This window comes from Plectropomus leopardus, chromosome 11 (assembly GCF_026936395.1).
Source record: "Plectropomus leopardus strain MGB_pleo_1.0 chromosome 11, ASM2693639v1, whole genome shotgun sequence".
NCBI classification, from domain to species: Eukaryota; Metazoa; Chordata; class Actinopteri; order Perciformes; family Serranidae; genus Plectropomus; species Plectropomus leopardus.
Window position 1 is genome coordinate 16,734,002 of NC_142186.1, and position 17,750 is coordinate 16,751,751.

A 17,750-nucleotide genomic window follows, 5' to 3' on the forward strand; every position below is an offset into this window, starting at 1 on the left:
CACCAGGACGGTAAGACAAGATAACGTGTGTGTTCACATTTCACCTTGTACATTTTATTTTATAGGTTACATGTACAGGCAGAGGATAAAGATTTCCCATCAGAGAATAGCAGTCTGTTTACAAATCTGTTATGCTTCTAAGAAATCACATAACACATCGATCCACATATTTCCCTTTTTCTAAAAGCCTCAAACACTATTTCCATGCCATGTTACAGTATGTGCATCTCTTCTTTCTTCTTATTGACTGAGGCTTCGGCAAGGTCACTCGCAAAAGCTTTTGTGACAATATTCTCCCAGAGAATATTGGATTTTATCTGCATCTATTAGCAAAGCATTTGGCATGAAAGAAGAAACGTTTAATATTTAGTAAGATATACCACTGTGGTTCGAAACATAACATTTAGCAAAAACCTTTCAGGAGATTTAAGCCTGTATCATGTCTCTGTTGCTATATGGAAACAAGTGAGCACACTTTTTAGAGCAGTGATACCCAACCTCAGGTACAAATATCTCAGGGGGTACTGCTGCAGTTGCCAAGGGGTGGATGCAAAGATTGAAAAATAACCATGCAAACACAATTCCATCAGCTTAACTACGTTCACAAGGCTTTTATAAATTGCCACAACAAATGCATGAAATCTACTTCATAAGCCAGCAGAGAGTTAACTAACTGGTGAATGGTTTAAACGGTCAGTGAAGAGACCAACATTTGAATAACTAGCCACAAGTAATGGGAAATAGTTTCAAATAATTGCCTTTAATTAAAGTTGGGGTATGCAGTTTTATTTTGCCATCACTGTGCAAAAACAACCACAATAAACCTCAAGCGTATAGTAATTCAACTGGTCTGGGAGAGCACTGGACTTTCGCACCTCCTTTTGGCTCTGTTCTCAGACTTTAGAAAATCTAACCAGTGATGGGAGACTTTGTCCAATCACATGTCATTTCAGAGAGCGAGCATTCCTATTGGCTGTTTGTCAAATGCAGATGTGTGTGCACATCCCATCAGTGAAAGCCTGATTTGATGGCAGAGAATCCCACAGCAAAAGTTGCTGTTGCAGAATTAGTAGCAACTATGTTGCTAATAGTTTAGTGATTTGCTAACTGAAGCCAAAGGCTCACAGCTGAAGCTTCAAGTTCATATTTATTTTAATTATTATTTTATTTTAATTTCACTTTTTAACTATATTTTAAAAATGCCTAATAAATCAACCTTGTACCTTGTACATAGCCGATGTTAACCAGAGTCCTGAATCACAGTGTGGAGGAGGATGGACAGCAGCTCCAGGAGTGGACCCCCAGTCAGCAACAGCAGCAACACAAATTTCAGCATGCACAAACTCCAGCTTTGGGGGACTGAACTGTACAGACTCTCTGTCTGATCAGCAAACTTTCTGTTGCTGTCATTTCACAGGTTTGATCCGACGCTGCAGCTACCGAACAAGGGTCTCTCTCCCTAACTGCTGCCCACTGCTCTTCCTGTGTAGTCCACAGCAGCAGGGAGGGAAGAGGAGAGGGTAGGATGACTACCTTTAGCTTGCAAATTTTTGTCTAATTTGTGGTCTGCTAAAGGACAAGGAGGAGCTGAGTAAATGTGCTGCACACAACTCTAGAATTACATAAGATTAAATATGTTTGTTTTTGCCTTTTTCAGATTTCAGGATGAACAGGTTAGTGCGTAGTTAGCTAAAAGTAATTAATGGTTAGAATATTTTGCAGAAATTAATGGAAAAATGGTCAAAACATTTAGCTAACAGCAACTGATAAATATATGGTTAAAATAAATAGAACTAACGGATAGACTTTTAAAACAATCAGCTGAATGTTATTAATAAATTAACAGACCCGGTCAGAAACCACCATTTAAAGTAGTGTCAGCCATAGCTCTCTCTCCTTCCTTTCATCAATGACTCTGCTAGCTGTCGGGTCTTAGTGCTGTTTTACAGAAACACCACATGAGAGTGTATCGAGTGTGAGACTCACCAGGGAGACCAGGGAGAGGCTGACATCCATCGAGCCTGTCAGGGGAGGAATATAAGACATGAAGTCTAGAGAGGGAAGACAAAACCCAGTTGGATCTTGGCCTCAAGATAAGTTACCTTCCATGGCAGTCATTACACCATCAGAATTAAATGATAAGATTCCAATTACCTGCTCATTTAAACCACCGGTCAAATCTGAGTAGGAAAGCATAATGGAGGCTGCCGCTAAGGATTTTATGTTGTAATACTTTTCTGCAGGTGAAAAAGGAAATTGAGGAAATCTAGCAGATTAAAATAGGGTAGTGTAAATGACCTGCTTCCATGAAAAAGCTCCTTATCTATGACATGTTAAATCTATAATGCAGTCCTGATCCTTCTCACTGACATTACAAATGAAATATCTCATTTAATGACTTGCATTGACCAACACATTCTTTTACCATCTGGAAGCTTCTTTTCAAGGCTTATCAATCTCAAAACAATTTAAAGGCAGATCCACATGGTCTACATTGTCCTCAGCCTAACAGTAGGGGGTCTTGTCCTCTAATTAATCTGGCTTGTCCCTCTGCTAAATACTGGATCAGTTTGCAAGACTGCTGCATTATTCAACATAGCCGTGGGCGAGAGAGGAAGTCTGTGGTCTGGAGTCACCTTACTCTGGGCACAGCAGCAAAGCGATAGAGATGGAGAGGGATAAGAGGGAGAAATGAAAGTAATGGAAGAGGAGGTGAGGATGGGGGAGGAGAGAGGAAGAGGGGCGATGAAAAGGGAAGAGAAATAATGTGAGAGATTCAAAGAGATCAAATGGTCGACGTGGTTCAAGGAGAAGGGAACTGCTAAAAGACCACATCCGTATGAGAAACCGCAGGAGGGTCAGAGGTTTGTAGATAGGGAGTCCATGTCCAGCATTCAGTTCTCTGCTTCTGCTGACAAACCAATCATAAAACCACACGGACAAATTTCTAGCTGCGTATGCATTTTCTGACAGAACGCTGAAAGATAAGTTGACAACAACACTCTTTCTTCCCCCTTGTTCTTTTATTGTTGATCGCTGTTAAGTCTTCAGAACAAAACCCTTTCCCAGCCTCAAAATACATCTCCCCCGTCTCTACCATTAAATACAACCCCCCCCCCCCCACAAATACAACGGTCATGTCAAGTACCATCAGTTCATACAGGAAACACAAGTGAAATCAACAGTGCTCTCAGGGCAGTCACTGCCACTCAGAGAGCAGTTCATAATAAAAAGCTTTGGAATGGTAAAAGTACAATGCACTCACACAGTCGTGGCTGCTGGAAAACAGCGGTTGAAATAAACGATGCGGATCACGATATTCTGAAATGAACTGAATGAAATACAAAGCAGAAAATGAAGTCATTCATGCTTTGACAGACCTTTTTTACTCTGAAACGTACACTCAGGGAGACTCAGTTCATACTCGTCTGTTAAAAGTTCTGGCAATAAACTCACAAAATGGTCATTTACAGAACATTCACCTTCGTGGTTATGTAGTGGTTACTTACTGTACGTCTTTACTCTCGGCAAACATATAGTATATTATTCACATAGTATTCACATAACATAATATACATCTGTATGTACACATTCCTTGTACCCTCGAGAAAAAGTGTCCAGGCACTTCCTCCAGTGATCCTTGGTCAGATCGCTGACTACACTGTAGCTACCTCACTCTTCATCCTCATCAAAAAAACAAGCTGCTCTATCAGTGAACCTGTGGGAACCGGGTGATGTTGGTGTTTTGTTTGATTCCTCACATATTCTGGTGCTCCCACCTGAACCAGACTGTGAGCTGCGAACTACAGCAGCAGAGTTCGCCTAGCTGCCATTTCTCCGTATCTGTGGGCTTCAAGGTGCCTCTCCTTGTTTATTAGGGCAGATCCTGGAGTTAAACCTTTACCGCCCTCCTTGAAAACCTGCACTTAAAAAGGAGTTGCAGGAGATATGGTGGAGCATAACATATTTTAAAGGGCAATAATGGAGCGCAGAAAAGCTATTTTCTTGCTTCTGGAGCAAAATGTTAAAAAATACAAAGAGATTTGCTTCCTGGCTCTTTTTTAGAGGCTGACTTGGATCATTATGTGTATCACGCATGCCAGCCTGCCTGTTTTTTTTTTTTTCCCAGTGACTCAGGCATTAACAGTTTCAGGGGTCTCCAGGCATTGGCTGGTAGGTTAAAAAACTGGATTTTGTCTTTCCATCAGGTCAGTGATGGCTAAACAGCAGGGTCTGTGGGCAACTGTTTTTAATTATTCCTCCTCACCATAAGGGGACCTATTGTGCTTTTCTTTATTTTTTTTTACAATATCAAATGTTAAATTAAATGTGGCTTAAGTTTCAAAACATGAGGTAAATGTATGTGAAAGTAATTTAAGTACAAAAAAACCCTTTAGGCTTCAAACAGTTCTCAATACTTTTCTAGGATTTCTACTTTCGAGACGAGCTGACGTCAGCTTGTGATATATTTCTTTATGCGATCATCTGCTCTACGGCACATAACTGTGAGTCTTTACATTACAAAGCCTACATGTAGCTACATGCTGACGTCAGGGAAACATGCAATCTTGGTTGTCATTGTTGTTAATTTCTTCCAGATTTTGAATTATATTCCTGCTGGAACCAAGCCACCATGAACACCAGGCTCTGAAGCCAATTTTACGTAGTAGCCAAATGTAGAATTACAACTTCCAGGTCTGTCATTGGATGCCATAGGGCCCAAAAGACTTTTCCCCACAGAGTTACATTTGGAAAAGACATTTGTAAATCAGTAGATACATTTATGAGCATCACAGTCCCCACGAAATGACTCGTTTCACTATTGAGATTTGATCCTTTGGGTCTGATAATATTTCAAAAGTCCAGCCCAGACAGTAGGAGGAAGATTAAGGGATTTCTTAAACATTAAAGCATATAAACATGATACATATATGAACCTAAAAGTGAGCAAAATAGATCCCCTTTAAGATGCTAAAAATTGTGAAGACACCAATCACCAGTGGTGATGCAAAGTATTATTTCTTTTTCCCTCTCTGCACAATGTTAATGCCCCTTTATATTTATATATATTTACTTTATTTATTTTACACCACTAGGAACAACAACTAATATTCATGTAAAATTGTCAAAATGAACCTCCCACCTGGTAGGGCTGTGATAAACTGGTTTAGCTTGCTGCAACAGTTTATAGTACAACCAAACGCCTCAGACAATAAAGGAGTAAAAGGACTTACAGACTCAAACCTGTAATGCAGCACTGCTTTGGACACTTCACATCAGCATAAATGGAACATTATTTTCACACCAACACTATGGCATGTCAATACATTTCTGAAAGCGTCCCCTGCTCCTTTTTTCTTCCCCACTAGGTATAAAATACAAACAATCACTTTGGAGTGAGAACATTAGCTGACGCAGTACATACTGTATGTTTGTAGGCATATATCAAGATGAAGCAGTAGAGCAAAGTAAAGAGAGGGTTCAAGTCAGTCAACGGGATTGGCACTGTGACAGTAATGAGACAGGAATCTCCAGTGGTGGCACCAGGCCCAGAGCTGTGGTCCCTGGAAATGTCCACCTATAGCACACATGGTAATCCAGCACAAACATTATGGCAAAATACAACACGTTGCACAACTGTACAGTTTCTGCATCAATACTGCTGAGGACTGGGCTGCTCTATCCTAATGCTGCGGGTCTTTTAATAAAATCTCTTGTCGCCGTTTATACACCAGTACCTTCCAGATTCATTCACTGCTTTGAATAAATCTGTCCAATCATCAGAGAATAAGGCAGTTTATGGTATGGTAGATAAGTCATGCCACCACCACAGTGGACTGCTGTTGTATGTAGCTCTTGAGAGAGACGAAAATGCTTCCACGTTAATTCTGCTGTAACTCTGGAAATTCATCCAGACCCCTTGCTGTTTGAATAAAACAATGAAACATAGCCAAGGTGACTCTTCTTCAGAACAGACAGATCCGTTTTGTAGCTCAGAATATTGTTTTACTGCTACAGAAACCCTTAGCACAAAAGAGCTTTAGTCCAGAGGCAAAGAGGATTGAGAAAAGCACAAAAAAAAAATATCAAAAGAGATAAACATCACCAACAAGGAGGAAGTCACAACTGTACATTAAAGGTTAAAAGTTAGAACCTTGACCATGTTTTTTTTTTTATTCTCCTCTTCTTCCTTTGCAGTCTTTTCACTGCCAAGTCCGTAGGTCCAAACATTAAAATAGAGGGGTCACTAGGCGGCCTTAAATCGAATCTCCAGCAGATGGGATACTGCAGCTGTGGTAAACATTTGGTTGCTATCTACCTTCAAAGCAGTCCAAATACTCCAGGACAAGGTCATAGCAAAATCGATACTGGTCCTGGGGAAAAATACAATATTCTTAAATTAAAAGCCAAAACACGGAAATGATCAAAAACACATTCTTACCACGAAAAAACATATAGTCTTATTTATCTACAGACTCTCTTACCAGGGACTCCACCATGTTGGGTTTGCAGTTGCGTAGAGTTTTGACAGCATAAAAGATGTCTACCATGTTCTGGTACTGGATCATCTCAAGCAGAATGTTGCAGGCACAGAAGGTCCCACTGCGACCGCCACCGTTACTGCAGAGATGAGACATTTAAAGAAACATAATAATAACAAAAACATCTTGGACAGATATCATATCTTTGCAATTTATGGTGTAGCAGGGTGGCTCTAGGGATGGCAATGTGGACTTGGCAGTCCACCACTTTGTTCCAGATTTGTAAAATGTATGTGAAATGTCTCGACAAATAGTCAAAGGATTGTGATAAAATCTTTTTTTTTCCCCTTCGATGACTCATGATGACTTTTGTGACCACCGGATGAGTGCTTTAGTGCCATCATGAGGTTGACTTGTGTCAAAATATTCATTTATTTATACGCATGGATTAAGATGATTTGAAATGGTTTTAATATTCATTTCCACAGTACAATACAATACACTGGTACCAGCTGCTCTTTCTTGGGCTCTCTTGTTGTTGATGTTATTTCATCATTTATTTCGTCATTTTGCTGTTCTCAGCCACTATCCAAAACTAAAAAAGTCATCAATGTCATGTTATAGCCTTTTAATATTTATCTTTTAATGAAAACTCTAAAGTTTTATGTCATAATGTCACTTTTCCCTGTGGTATTGAAAGTGGTATTGAGTATTGATGTTTTTTTTAAGATATTGTATTAAAGTTAGAAATTTCATTATCAGACAACACTAAAGCTGACAGTTTGTTTTTTTTTTTTTAAATAAAAAGTCTCAATAACTGTTGGATGGATTGCAAATCATCACCCAGTCATTTTAACAACTTAGGTTATCCCCCGACATCAGCATGTTAACTTTGCCATGTGAGCATGTTAACATTTAGCTTGTGTAAGCACAACTGTACAGCCTCAACGAGTCACAAGCATAACTGTAGATTTGTCTTGGTCAATGTTTTTCCATTTGTAATGCCTGCACTTTAAAACAGCCTTTGTGTTTGAAATGTGGCATATTAATAAGCTTGCCCTGTTTTGCCTTCCATTAAACACAGTTTAGGTTCAGAGCTTGAGTGTCCATATGATGCAATCCCGATCCTATTATACTGCATTCACAACAGTGTATGTATTGCATTTGTACAGTAAATTTCAATAAACACAATTTATCTCAATTCCTGTGGGAACCTCCTAATATATTTAAGTGGATTCTGGAAGACAATAGCACAGAATGAGCAGGGCAAAATATGTGTAATCTGATAACCCCGATATTCTGTTCATGCTACCTCATGAAAACATCTGATACAGTTCATATAGCACACGTACACAATATCTTGACATAAAAATAGCAACATGAGAAAAGCTGTAAGGAAGAGAAAATTGAGAAATAACAGCATTGTGTGGCATTTCCTCAGAATTATTGTCTTGGTCATCATAAATGAAAGGCAATATCAATAAACTACAGGAGGACAATCCACTTCCTCTCTCCTGAGACAAATGCAGTGAAGGTGGGCATGGAAGCCTCTGCAGCGTATACAAGCAATATTAAGGTAATCAATCGTCGTCAGTGGTTTGGCAGTCTTGGATTTACTGTAGTGAGAACCATCGCATTCTGTATTAAGCCATAATTGATTTGATCTCCATAATCTCTTTCCTGGTTGTCGTGGGTAACACTGTGTGACAGCACTGAGTGATGTGCTTTTGGATGGGGATGGTGGGGATGAACGTGTGATGGGTTGGCAATAAGCTGGACGGCCCATTCATATTCATCAGCTCGTGCGCACTCCGGGGGCTTAGGACAACAGAGGGGCATACAGCACCACACAATGCATTACACCACTGCACAGCACATTACACCACAATTTGATTTCCTACATTATGAAACTACTACATGGAAAAAGATTTTGCACTGCATATCATTGCACCCAAACCACAGAAAACACAATGGAGACAAGACAGGATACATCCATCAGATTTGGACTTGATCCACCATGTTTTAAAATTTTTGTGATTCTCCCCTCTGAGGCTAAGATTTGGTTTAAATGCACTTCTAAATGTCACTCTTCAACAGCAGTAGTTCCCTGTCTGAGAGAAACTCAACGCCTTGTCTCCTTCTCTTTCAGTTTACAGTGCATGATGTGTGTCGCAAACAGATTACTCACAGGCAGTGGACAACAGTGCGTCCTTCTCCACACTCCCTCTGCCACTTGTGCACTTGAGCCAGCAGGTTAAGGAAAGCCTTTTTGGAGTCGGGAACATCTCGATACGCCGACCAGCGCAGGAACTGGAACTGACACACCACCAGCTGGCCCTCTTGGAGCTTCGGATGCAACAGAAAACATTGAACACATGGAATCTGCGTCTACTCATACTGTGTGGGTGTGTGTGCACATGCTCCAGTGTGTCTGTGTTCTATTACATTTTGCGGGTTGTTTCAGTATTTTCTGTGTGTACCAGTTAACACCCGTGTTTGAGTGCTCCCCAGGCGGCACGCTGGCACTCTTAGCTGTGCTCACTCAGCAGGCTGACTTTGAGATATATGAGTCTGCAGGTGGAAGTGGGGCCCGGGCTGTGTGTGAGAGAGGTCCCTGTGTGTTCATAACCTTGTCCTGTAGAATCTCACCTAATACTTAAGGACCGGTGGAGAACTGTAACTCATGCAAATTGGGCTGGCAAAGACACCAACGATGCATGGAGGAATTGCCTCGGCGGAGGTGGGATTTACACTGTGTACTCTTTTTTGTGCTCCTCTTATACCCACACATACATATGCTTACACTGCACTTCCTTTGACTTTTACTCGCTACCCTTGTATATCATTGTCACGCATAGGAAGCATACACACTAATACACTGAGAGAGGGGCAGTGAGAGGGAGAGCTATGTGTTATTTCTGTGATTTGAATTCTCCTATGCCGTGTTAAGTTACCCTCTCCTTGACAGTGGTGTGCACTGGGTAGAAAAAAAAGGTGCCACGGGTAGAGAGGGGAATGACAAGGGCAGTCGTAGGAGGAGGTGGGGATGCCAATCAAGAAAGGAAGTTCTGGGCGATGCATGTCGTCCTGCTTCTAATGGCAGCCAGGAAAACGCCTTGCATACAGATTTCTTCAATAATTGGTTGACAGTGATCCTGAGCAGAATGCATGCATGCGCTTATGCAAATTTGCAGGCTTAAAACACACCTGCATACACGCATACACAGTTTGTGAAGTCAGATTGACTGATTCATACATATGCACACATCTGGAGAAAATAAGTTGAGAAAAGACCACACTGACGTCCACTGTGCTCCCTTTACCTTGACAGAGCTGTCAGTGCCTTTCTTTAGCCTGTTTCATGAGAACTTCTTAATTCTCTACATGCCAGAAGAAAATGTGAAAATGTTGACATGTTTCATAGGGAAAATCAAACGAAAGTCTGCTTTGCAGCTTGAAAAGAGTATCCTGCTACTGAAAATACAGCATGCATTCTGATGATAAAAGACCCCTTTTTATTATGCTAACAGGCGCCTAAGAGCGGGAAGACGCCTATCTAGGTAATGACAAGAAGAAATTGAAAAAGGAAGTGACTGACCTTTATTGCATCCATGTTAATGGGCTTTTTTTGCATGCTTTCCACAGAAAGTTCTAATAATATGTATCACTCTTATGGAAACATCTTATGGAGACACTGGTAGCTCAGTTTTCTGGATTATTGACTATCAAAACAATATTCTTTGTGGTATCAATACTACAGTCTATGAATACGTTTCTTACTCACTGGGCTCAGCACAAATCTCCAGGCTATATTTTAGAGTGTACTTATTTGACAACCCCCTCTGTACAATGAAGCACACAATAGAGAAGTGTCAAGTTTGCATAAGAAAGCGACATAGAGGGATAATAATGCAGAGATACACATTGTGTAGAAATCCAGCATCAAGTGAAGCATTCAGCCTTTGAGTTGGTGCACATACAAGAAATTACAGAGGGATTTAAATCATCATCTGAAGGTTTCAGGCACACAGTATTTTTACAGCCGAGTCTATAGTGCTTTGACTTTGCGGACTCGTGTCAGGTGGTTTTTAGATGCACATTACAGCTGGCAGCTCTAAATGTACTGTAGGTAAAATGTCACATCTGAATTACCGGTGAGGACCACAGCTAATGCATTTCTAATGAGGTTCAAGTTATCATTTTGTGAAATACCACCGAGTGGAACAACATGTCCTGTGCAGACTTTTTTAGAAATGCAATGACTCACCCTTGTGACATTCTTGACCCGGAACAGACGAGTAATGACATCCTCGTCTGCTGACATGGACAGAAACTCCACTTCCATGGGCCCGTACTGCTGTAAACCAGGCTCCGGCCAGTACTGAACACATGGCTACAGGTAGAGGGGGAGGTTAGAGAGAAAGAGGAGGAGGGCATTGTTTTATCAGTGATTAAAAATGGCACATACAGTACTTGTACTCATAAATTCTTCAGCACGTTCGCCAAGAAAATTCCTTAGCTCTCAAAATGTGGGATAATCAAAGAGAAGAGAACTCTGAATGATGAAATTAAGGAAGTACGTGTGTGTAAGGGTGTGTGCATTTATTCAGTAGGGAGGTTTGCATGCATGCACTTTAAACAAAAGAACATATTATGTTTGAGATACACGCAGACATACAAGTACAATAACAAGAATGACAAAAGTGGTGTTAGTGTGTTCCTACATAGAATAGATGGTGTTAAAATGGCATACTGGTAGTAATAAGGGGAGAGAGGCAGGGCTGGGAGGGAGAGACGTAATGTGCTCTGAGAAATTGCAATGAGAAGGAGACAGAGTGCTCCAGTGCCGTGAATGAACTCTATAACAGAGTCCATAGCAAGATCTTGCAATGAACAACTTAAAGTGGCAATAATTCAATTTTCAAGCAAAAACCCAACATGAACTGCAGTGCACTGGAAGAAAGGAGATGAAAAACATTTAAAGGGTTGTGGATAAAAAGTGGCAAAGTACAGGGGGTACCTAAAATTTATTTTCGGTTATATTACTAGACTAAACAGGGTGTTACAAAAGCATGAAGAAAGGCTAATACTGACACCCCAGTTTTCTTCATTTAATGATCACATCATACATTATGATTCAGAATTCAATATAAAGTATTGACATTGTTACCACAATTACAAAGAAGGTCAAGGCTCATAAAGGTCATGTTAGGTGTTTACAGATTTTGACTTTTTTTTCTTCTTCTTTTTTAGGGTAGGATACTCTCATAATGAGTGCCAGACAGCAACAATGAAAGCCATCAGCGGTGTGTGACTGTTGTCCTTAAAGATCATTTCTTTAGTCAGTGAACAAGGATGTACAAGGTGCATTTAGTTCGACAGAATAAGACCAGTTTTTAGGATACAATAAAGTGATCAGTATCTCTGGAACAGCCCTCCATTTTTGGTTTTACTTATAAGCTAAAGAGTTAGCTTGATGTATATTGTAGGGCTGTACCTAGAAGTCAGAAACTTCATTCATAGCATTAACACCCAAATTCTCAATCAACATTCTAATGCTAGACACATTTTTTTGCATGTCTATTTGTTCTGTTTAGGTTCTTTATTTCTGCACTGTTGCAGATAAAGATCAGGCTACACTGTTATTATTTCGGTGGTGGCTAGTTCAAATCTTGAACCAGTTATACACAAGTACTTCATATTGCCCTTGTAAGGGTTGTTACTGATATAACAACGAAAGCTGCTGCCTAGGGACCCTCAAATCCATTGTCATCACTGTAGATGTGTGGAAGATGCGCTCAAAAGCATCAGCAACACAACTGCTGCACCAAAGCACCTGTTTTTCAAGGCGTGACGGCTGCGCTCTGAGATAAACAAAGTTCAACTTTTGGAACACAGCAACTTGCATGTCATGTAACAAAGAACAACCAATGACAGCTGGCAGATCTAGTATTTTTTGTTTCTTTCACATACATCAGTCTGTGGCAACAATATATTTTCACATACTGTGAAAATGTAAATATCATGGTTTCATGGTGTCACAAACAGAATTATTTTTATTAATTACAATTAGCCTTAAAGGAATGAAAACCAAGTCTTTTTGGTTGAACAATCACTTCATTATAATTGAAAGTTGAGACTATTATTTTAAATAAAAGTATAGGTAAAAAGGCAAAAAAGACAAATAAACCTACACTGTATGATAACTGTCAACTCTATTACCATGGTTTACCTTGAAACCGGTTTATCGCTGAAAGACTAGTGGTAAATATGGAGGAGAGGGTGAGGAGTGATCATTTTAGTTCAGAGCTACTCAAAGCTTTACATCTGTCCCGCAGAGATTTTAGGCCTATTAAACACAAAAAAAAGCCAGAAAGAAATTTATTTTAAGACTCAGGCGTAAAAGATGCGGCACGTGTCCCGTTTTAAACGCTCTGTGCTGGCTGATATCAAGGCAGAATTTGACACAATGGATTAAAATATTGTTATCTCCATGATGGTCCTTGATTGGTTTTGTTTGTCTATCACGCATTTTCTTGTGTCTTTCTTCCTTTAAGACAGTGTCCCTGCATGGTGAACCACAAGGGTCCATTTTGGGACCAATCTTTTTCTCTCCGTCCTTGGTTTCCTTAGGCTACATTCTCAGACAGCATGACATTTCTTTCAATTATTATGCCGATGATATCAAGACATACCTGTCCCAGTGTTGTTGAATTATTCAGCAGCATTACTGTTTTTCTGCCATTAAGGACTGGATGTCTGCCAATCTCCCTCAGCTCAACTCCAACAAAATGGAGATCTTAATTATTGGCTGAACATGTCTATAGTCAAGTTGTGCCAGCTTTTGCCTCTTTAACAGAGTATGTTGTTCCTTTTGCTAAAAATCTGGGAGTTCCATTTTGATCAGTCTGGAGCCCAATATTACTACTGTAGGCTTGTTAAGTTATGTTCCCCCACCTGAGAAATATCTCAAGAATCAAATCATTCCTTTCTTTTAATGACGTGGGGGTTATTTAAACGCTTTCATTTCAATTCAAGCTTAATTATTGTAATGATCTGTTCATCTGTCTTAATCTGAAAATCGTAGGATAGGTAAATTTTCTCAACAGTTGGCTGCCAGACTGTTCACAAAAACTCTGAGATATGATTATATTTTTATGCCAGAACAGACTTTAATTGCTGCCTTGTTTCTCTTCAGTGTGACACCTGATTCATTATATGGTACGCTACAGTTAGTAAGTTTTACGAAAAAAAGTTTTTGTTACATTTGCTGAAACTGCCACTATATTCTGAAATCTGTGAAAAAAGCTTATATCCCTCCTCCTCTTCTTATTGCTTTTAATGGCATTTGCTAGAGTCCAATGCACCTATTGGAAAACAACCAATCAGAGCCAAGGAGTCTCCAATACAGCTGTCAATCATGTCAACGTCACTGCTTGTGACCTGCGGTCAAACTGTCAAACTAGGACGTGTTGATCAAACATAAATCAAGATTCTTCTACTGCATTGCCTATTTCTTGCCTCAAATGCTTTCAGTATAATATTTTTGTGTACTGTTCAGCTGTAAAAGAGAAAGTTGGCTGCTGGTGAGGGTGCTTAGTTTTCAGCTCAATGGTTTACAACATGGTGGCAGGGTCACAAACTCTCTCATTTTACAGCTAAACAGTACATTAAAATATGTTGTTGAAAACAACTGAGGTGAGAAGCGGGCAATGCAGTAACAGTCTTGAGTCTTGATTCATATTTGATCAGCTCTGCCTCTTTGATACTCAAGCCTGCAATAGGGGGTTCAGTTAATTTACAATGAAAACAGATTCAAACTGGGAATTTCTTTTGTACCTTGAATGTAAATATGGTGTCAAAGTGTACAAAAAGGGATCAAAATAGAGTCTGTTTATTATAAAAATAAAAAATATGCCAGAGGGGTCCAGGATAATTATTAGTATATTAAGAATGTGTCTTCATAAACTGGTCCCTGGCTTCTTGCAATTTCGCAGAAGTGGCCCCCCAGGCAAAGCCAGTTAAGTATCCCTGCCATCAGGGCCAAGAATAGCAAAGGCTTGGTGGCAAAGGTGTTTTTAACTGAATCAAGAACCTAAATCTTGTGTTGTGTTTTCACTCATTATTATAGCTCTTGTTACAACTGTCTAAAAAAAAAAAACAGAGTACTGCAGTAGAGAAAAAGACATATGCTCATGAGAAAAAGTAGGACGCCAACAAAAAGAACCCTGAGATGTGGCTGGAGGGTAATGCAAACCTATTCTTCACAGATGTAACTTGAGGAGGGGAAGGAAAAACTGGGGCGGGTGTTATCTAGTCATGCCTTGAGATCAATGTGGTCAGGGATCAAAGCCCAACAAAATGGCATGAAGGAACTAATCCTAAGCACAGTGAGATACAGAAACAGTGAAGGCAGGGTATGTCAGGAAAAGTCTCGACTAAAGTTCAGATGCCCTCGAAAGTCCTGAAAGTAAAAACTTGCACAGCAAACAGCAGCTTTGTGTGAGTGAACTCAAACATTTTTCTACGTCTCTTTTCTTCATGGTGTCAGCAAATCAATGGCAATAAAACAGTATATAACACATTGACCTTACCCAAGCGGAGTTTGACTGGTTGAGTTGGTTGAGCATGACCACAGCTGTGCAGCCATAGTCAAAGACCAGCCTCCAAAAGTCAGCCGTGGTGCCCGGCAGAGGGTGAGGGGTCACAATAAAAGCAGCCTGCCGATGGAAGCTGTCGGCCAGAGCAGCGTTGATGTAATTGTTGCTTTCCCCTTCTGTCGTAACCAGGAAGGCAAGGGCGCGATCAGGTGGCAGAACATCCATGCTGCGGTTCTTCTCTCGGTTTCTGGGCAACAGAGCAATACTGCACTCTTCCACATCCAAGTGGGGAGTCACAGAGTTGAGCGTCTGCAAATGTAAATTTTAAAGAGGGAAGATGAGAGGATGAAACAAAATTTGAGAATTCGAAAGATGGAAGGCATCAGCAGTGGGGAAATATAAGCAGAGGAGTCAAAGATGGTCGAGGAAGAGGCAGGAGAAAAAGTTAACCAGACAGCAGGGAAGACAGGGACACAGAGAACGGCAAGAATCCAATAATGCTGATTGAAAGAATCTTTAGTACTCTTAACATCACGTTGATAAACTGATTTAAAAGAATAAAGGATAAATTAGGCCAGCTACATTATGAAAGAAAATGTAATGAAGTTTAAAAAAAAGACAAAGGGGAACATTGAATACCAATTTTCTTTGATGAACTCTGTGTTCATTTAGCCGTAATGACATTAGACAACGTGAAAAAGTATTTGGATCATTAATACGCAGCATCAATAATAGATCTGTGACTTGCTGATGTCAGTACTACCGCTTTACTGTTTGCAGTCTGCAGGATGACAGAGTAAAAAGGCAAACAGAGAGCTCATTGGGTGGTGGAGAGGCTTTCAACAACAATGTCAGAGGGATAAGTTTACAAGATCAAAGCTCTGCATGTAACGTTTTCCTTTATGAAGAACTAAAAGTTTGTAATCAGAGGGTCGTTCCACCTACAGTATAATTCCCAAATTGTAAGAAATACATTCATAAATCCTATACTGTATATAGTACAAGATAAAACAGTATACAATTAAAGGGGGGAAGCATGAGCCTTTTCCAGTATTACTTTGAAATGCTAAACCTGGAATCAATGCAGCTGCTGGGTGAGCTCTGCAGTGGGTGGGGGTGGTGGGTGGGGTGAGGAAGGGGTGAGGGGGGGGTTGAGGCAGGTAAAGCATGTGGGAACACAGCTGGCTCTCCTTTCTCCTCATCAACATCTAATAAAATGTTCTGAGACCGCATTCCTACAAACTGGGCCGAGGATTTCAATGACAGTCACGCAGAATCAAAAGTGAAAGCAAACAAACATCATGCACAGATAGATACACACACTTTTATGGATGTATGCGCACACACACACACACACACACACACACACATGCGCGTGCGCGCCCATCCATTAGCCCATTCCTTTCTGCACTTTGTCTATTTTCAAATGTCTGCTGTGAAGTACTTTTCCACGACAGAGAAGATGTAGTCATCGTATTTTGTTTATGTAACTGTCTGAACACACACGCAGACTGTTTTAACTTAACTGAGCAAATCTGCAGTCCACAACAGCATACAAGCTATGCATAAATACAAATATTATACTCTCCAAGTAGCATATAATGGTTTATCAACAAGGGTTGGGCCGATTTTGTGGGTCACGTCTGGTTTGGGAGGTTGATTAAAGCAATTTTTTTCCAGTCTTCACCAAGGGTGAATAACATTGTTCAAAACACTAGAAAAGCAGTGCAGTCAGGACCACTTTAGTCAAATCAAACTTTTATATTTTTTTGTAATATAATATTTTGGTAGTATGGCTCTGTTCTGGGCCCTCTCTGCCTTTCCATAAACTCATGTAGAAAGCCAAAGGTGGAGAGAGCACCTCCCCGCCCTCCCGTACCTAAGTGGAAAGCCAAAGGCAGAGAAGGCGAATCTCTCTGCCCTCCACATGCATACAAGGAAAGCCAGATGCAGAATGAGATTTTCCAATGGGTTGCATGTGATCCATCATCAGCTGATCAGGCAGCTTAGGATCAGCAGATGTAGCTTGTGTCTTGAGAGCTGCGCTTGATACCGTGGCCTGCCTGGACTAACGCTATGTTTCTCCGACACTGTTCAACACGTCACAGATGAGCTGCTCGCCCAGCACATGTTAATGTGTACCCATGTTTTTTCTCTCTTAACTTAGGATCCAGACCTTACTGCGAGCCAAATTAAAAAACAAGCCAGTGTTTGGTTTGTCCGTTCTGGGCTACAGAAGAAACATCGCAGTACAACATGGCGGACTCAGTAAATAAGGACCTTCTCCCTATGTAGATGAAAACAGTTCATTGTAAGGTAACAAAATCATGTTTCCTATTTTCAGGTGATTGTACACCTAAGAAAACATCCTACATGCTGGACCATTAAAAGATCAACATCAGTTATTATTACTAGTGTATTATTGTTCATCGCTGTACTATTAAAAGCAGTAAAGTAGATACAAGCAAAAAGCAATAAAATTCTATATTTTGCTGTCATTCTAATACTGTAGTAGTACTTCATTAAAGAGAGTGCTATATTTTTATCATTAAAAGTAACATTAGAAGAAGAAGTACTAGTAGGTTCCATTAGGAAAATGAAATCATTATGTTGATGATATCTAATAAATTGCATTATAAATGCAAATTTCTGTGTGTGGGCTGTGCAT

At 40.2% G+C, this 17,750-nt stretch overlaps 1 protein-coding gene across 5 annotated transcripts in view; it reads right to left on the reverse strand.

The window, feature by feature from the left end:
- Positions 1 to 3,367: 3,367 nt before the first annotated feature.
- Positions 3,368 to 17,750, reverse strand: part of ptprub (protein tyrosine phosphatase receptor type Ub) — a 191,324-nt gene continuing 176,941 nt past the window's right edge. For all 5 annotated transcript variants that reach the window (XM_042489528.2, XM_042489526.2, XM_042489527.2 and 2 more), the window contains 5 exons: positions 15,077 to 15,391; positions 10,750 to 10,875; positions 8,671 to 8,828; positions 6,486 to 6,621; positions 3,368 to 6,374 (listed from right to left, as the gene is read on the reverse strand). In XM_042489528.2, coding sequence (XP_042345462.1) covers positions 6,312 to 6,374; positions 6,486 to 6,621; positions 8,671 to 8,828; positions 10,750 to 10,875; positions 15,077 to 15,391 — 798 coding nt within the window. In that variant the 3' untranslated portion in view covers positions 3,368 to 6,311. The remainder of the gene's footprint in view (positions 6,375 to 6,485; positions 6,622 to 8,670; positions 8,829 to 10,749; positions 10,876 to 15,076; positions 15,392 to 17,750) is intronic.